This window comes from Nannospalax galili, unplaced genomic scaffold, assembly GCF_000622305.1.
Source record: "Nannospalax galili isolate Female #2095 unplaced genomic scaffold, S.galili_v1.0 scaffold263, whole genome shotgun sequence".
NCBI classification, from domain to species: Eukaryota; Metazoa; Chordata; class Mammalia; order Rodentia; family Spalacidae; genus Nannospalax; species Nannospalax galili.
In genome coordinates this window covers 1046245-1051031 of record NW_008350402.1, presented here as the reverse complement: position 1 = coordinate 1051031, position 4787 = coordinate 1046245, and the positions used below count along the sequence as shown (strand labels likewise).

General features: G+C 48.4%; 1 protein-coding gene across 2 annotated transcripts in view; it reads left to right on the top strand.

The window, feature by feature from the left end:
* Positions 1-2009: 2009 nt before the first annotated feature.
* The window catches only part of Dcaf10 (DDB1 and CUL4 associated factor 10), a 61363-nt gene continuing 58585 nt past the window's right edge, over positions 2010-4787 (top strand). Inside the window, exon 1 of one of the 2 annotated variants that reach the window (XM_029570729.1) lies at positions 2010-2632. In XM_029570729.1, coding sequence (XP_029426589.1) covers positions 2082-2632 — 551 coding nt within the window. In that variant the 5' untranslated portion in view covers positions 2010-2081. The remainder of the gene's footprint in view (positions 2633-4787) is intronic. The other variant, XM_008847672.2, reaches the window with a different exon arrangement.

The window sequence follows — 4787 nt, the reverse complement described above, 5'->3', positions numbered from 1 at the left end:
TGTAATTTTTTTTTACTGATATGTCACCAAATTTTAGTCTTATGCAATGTGCTCTTATTTAAGGATTTAGTAAAAATTATTTGGGATAAGTGAGTATGCACACATTAAATATGAACATTAAAATGGGCTACTATTAAATGACTTATTCTGTGTGTCAATGCCTTAAGTGTGTGACCTTTTAACTTTTCAAGAATCATTATCTACACAACAGAGTTGTATGTAAACTTACAAACTCTTTTTGTTCCTGTTTAGTTTCTCTAGATTCTCTAAATTATCAGTGAACACTTCTCCATAGTACTGGGATCAAAGTCAGGGCTTGACACATGCTAGGCAAGTACTCTACCACAGAACCATACCCCCAGCCCGGAGAACAATTCTTAATGGGCTTTGGGGCTATCATATATTAATTTTAAATCTCCTGAACAGTGAGATCTGATTATCTGAAGCCAATACCACCTCACTGCAGATTCCTTGATTTTCAGGGTTGGAATTAAACCTCAAATATCCTGGAATGTATCACCTTTTAAAATTGAGATTGATTTTACTTATGTAAAAAGGTAAATGTATTAGTAATGTATTGTGGTCAAGGTTTTTCTCAGACCATAAATTTTTTGCCATAATGGGAGAGAGCAGAGGTGAAAAGAACTACATTATTTGTTAATCATTTGTTAGTCGTGTCATGAAACATTCCTCTCTGGGTGTAGTGCACCACCATGGTGCATATAGCCAGCTCCACACCAGCCAGAGCTGCAGTGAGATCCTGTCTCAAAAACCAATAATATCTGGGCATGGTGGTCCATACCTTTAGTACCAGCCCTAGGGAGGCTGAGGCAAGTGAATCTTTGTGAGATCAAGGCCAGCCTGACCTACACTACATACTTCCAGGCTACAAGGAGACCCTGTCTCAAAGAAAAACCATCCCTCCCAACCCCAATAATAATAAAAATAATACTCCTCTAATCCTCAGTTCTGTGGGCACAACATGAGGGCTATCTAGAAGATACAAGAAGAGCTTCCTTGATCCTCTAACTGGGACACTTGTTTCCTGCTCTTTTCTCAGATCACAGATGGGAAAAACGGAACACTACTATGAGGACTTGCTGAATGTTCAGTCTCTGAATATTTAATTACCTTCTTCCAGATATACCATCATAGTCACCAAATAGGAACTTCCTGCAATACTGCTCTTGACCAAGGCCTGGGAAACTTGTCAGTTCTTGTATCTCTCTGCCTTTCCTTCTGCCTCAAGCTCCCCCTTCTTGAGGACTGTGCTTTCCACTTCCGAAAAACCTCCATTCCCTACTAACACTTTCCTGAAAACAAGTTCATTGTATTCACCCTCAGCAGGAGGAAGGCCTAGCCATCGTCTCCGGGCAGTGCTTGACATACTGAATTGACAGTGAGCTTTTGTGAGACTAAATTGATTCAGGTCTCTAGGTCCCCTCAATTGCTCCTAGGGGCACGTTTGTTCTTTCCTACAGGGAGGAGGGGTCTGGCCTTAATGACTCGCCTTTCTGGGTAGTAGCAGACAGTTGGGCAGAAATTTAGGGCAACAATAGGTTCCTTTATTCTAGGCACGGTACAGACCGATTCTTTTTAAGTGCAAAGGTTCTTGAATCTAATTTAGACTTCTAGGCTGGGTAGGTGGTATGCAGTGCGATTTACTGTGTGACCTCTATTTAACTCAGTAATACCATCCTCCCCAATCTCAGTGTAAGTAGCGACAATACAAAATCCGACCCAGCTTCGTGACTGGTCAGGCGCACAGCCAGCGCTCATTACAGCTGTAGGGCTGGCTCCCAGCTGCTGGGGGTGCCCAGTCCCGGCCGGGGCACCCAGCCTCGCTCACACTAACCGCTAGTCGCCCCTGACCTCACAGTCCCCCGGGGTTGAGGAGCTCCCAGCTCGGCGGTGCCCCTGCTTTCCTTTCCCCAGAGGAGGGCAGCCTCTGGGCGACGCTGGTTTCCCAGCCGGCAGGTTTAGGATGCCGCACCCGGAAGTGGCGGCTGGAGCCGGATCGCTGAGGTGTTGGGCGGCGGGACAGCGACTCCGACTCGGGGGGTGGGGCGGGGGCGTTGGCCATGTTTCCCTTCGGGCCCCACAGCCCGGGCAGCGACAGGGAGGCTGGGGCGGTAGAGCCGCCGCCCGGCGCACGGCCGGCCGCAGCCTCCAGGCCTCCCTCTCCCGCTCCGCTGCCTGCGCCTCTGCAGCCCGGAGCTGACGCGGCGCCTCCTCCGCCGGCCGCCCGCAGCCCTCGCCGCCCGGGCGCCCCCTCGTTGTCCCCGGCCGCGTGCTCTGGAGAGCTGGCGGCCCCGGGAGCTCTGGAGCGGTCCGCTTCCCCGGCTCAGGGAGAGCTGTCACCGCCCTCCTCGCCGCGCGGGCACTCGGGGCCCGACTGCAGGGCGGGGAGCCGCGGCTTCCAGGGCCTCAGCGCGGGCCTGGGTAGCCCTGGCGCCAGACTGTTCGGGTGGCTGAGGGAGCGCAGCCTGGGCCGCGGGCTGTTCGTGGATCCCGCGCGGGACAACTTCCGCACGATGACCAACCTGTATGGCTCCATCCACCCCGCGGACTCCGTGTACCTCAGCACCCGCACCCACGGGGCTGTCTTCAACCTGGAGTACTCGCCCGACGGGTAAGCGCGGCCCCTGGGGGTGAGGACCCTCCGCAGCCCCCGCTGCTCTAGGCTGGGTCAGCCCGCAGCCGCTGACACTTTGGGAAGCAAGCACACTGTTAGATGAGCCTCATCCTGTCCTGGGCGGACAGCACCAGTTTGCTTCCCTTCAGGACCCGGGAGGTCCTGGGAAGCAGAAATACCTAAAGACATCATTGCAGGTCTGCCAAAGCCCGACTACAGTTCTGTCTAGGACTGTCAGTAAATAGAAAGGCCGGTTCTTTCGCTGTTATCCTAGGTCGGCTTCTCTCTGATCTACGCTTGTGTCAAGGATAGGGAGCTTGCAGTCTTTGTACCTTGCGCCAGAAGCTGCCGTGAAGGGGACAAGTCAAAGCTCTAGAAAGACAGTAAGACACTGCAGAAGGGCGTTTCTCAAAGGGCCATTTGTGAGGGTCCCAGGCTAGACAAGCTTGTGTTAATGGTACCCCGCATTTTTCTTGGCAGATAAGAATTATGTTTGCTCTTGCTTTACTTCAAGCTATGGGGTATTTTCAAAACAGTATTCCATATATATTTAATACCCGGTCCGTAACAGCAATCAGAGGGGAAAACTGCGTGGTTCTACCATAAGAGGATATAATTAATAGCATTCTTATCACATCAGGCCTCTGGGTAACTCGTATTTGCTTAGTTGATGTATTCATTCAATTCTTCATTCAGCCAATGTTCCTTGAGTGCTTCATAACAATGGTGAGCAAAACTAGCTAATGACACTCCTTTCATGGAGCTTGAGATCTGTTAGTTCAACTAGACATGAAATAGCCATACTAAATAATGCATAATGTTATTTACAAATTGAGATGAAGGCTTAAGACCTATTGGAGTAGGGTATTTAAGGTTTCTCTAAGAAAGTGACACTTGGACCAAAGTCAGAAAAATTCGTAGGCGCTAAATGAATCCAGACAGTGCTAGAGAAGGAATAGAAGTATTTCATATGCCAAAGGACTCTGGCAGGAGTGAGGAAGGAAACATGTTAGAGCAGCTGAAAAACAATGAAGCAAAAACATTTTTTTAATTTTTATTTTATGTGTAGGCGTGTATTGCCTGCATGTAGGTAAGTGTACGCGTGTGGTGCAGTGCCCCAGGAGGTCAGAAGAGGCTGTCAGATCCCCTGGGACTGGAGTTATGGACAGTTGTTAGCAGCCATATGGGTGCTGGGATTCAAACCCCAGTCTTCTGCAAGAACAACCAATGTTCTTAACTGCTGAGCCATCTCTCCAGCCCCTCATGCTCTATTCTTTTTTTTTTGGTCTTTTTGAGACAGGGTCTCCCTGTAGCCCCAGCTGTCCTGGAACTCATTATGTAGACCAGGCTGGCCTTGAACTCACAGAGATCTGCCTGCCTCTGCCTCCCAAGTGCTGGGATTACAGGCATGCACTGCACCACACCCTGCCCATGCTCTATTCTTAAAGCTCTCTCCTCTTCCCAAACTTTGAGAGTTTGTGCCTCTCTTCTCTATATCTCAAACCCTCTTCTACCAAATTCCTACTTTCAGGACTTAGGAAGTAGCTTTGTCAGTTCTCTGGAGGTGGAATTTTGGTAGAAAATGGTCATGGTAGAATTAATTATGAAAAATGTAATTCATATTGCCAGGGTATTAGAATGAGGGGTATGCTGCACATAGCTCTTATTTGACTCTGCTCTAGACATATTTATGGTTTTTTTTTTTTTACATCTGGTCATTTATTTGTGTGTCTGGGTGTGTGTATACATGTGTGTGCCATACTGCACATGTGGGAAGCACATGTGTAAAGCACATGTGTGGTCAGAGGATAACCTGTGGGGCTAACCATTGAGCAATCTTGCCATCCTCCAAAGACATTTTTTTTTCAAAGTAATTAGGTATTCTGGCACTTAAAAGAAATATATATTAGGGGCTGGAGAGATGGCTCAGTGGTTAAGAACACTGACTGTTCTTGCAGAAGACCCAGGTTCAAACCCCATCACCCACATGGCAGCTAACAACTGTCTGTAACTCCAGTTCCAGGGGATCTGACAGTCTCTTCTGTCCTCCACAGGCATTGTACAACACAGGTGCACTTACCTAAATGCAGGCATAACACTCATATACATAAAATAATAAAATATTTTTTAAAAGAAATGTATATTGGCCGGA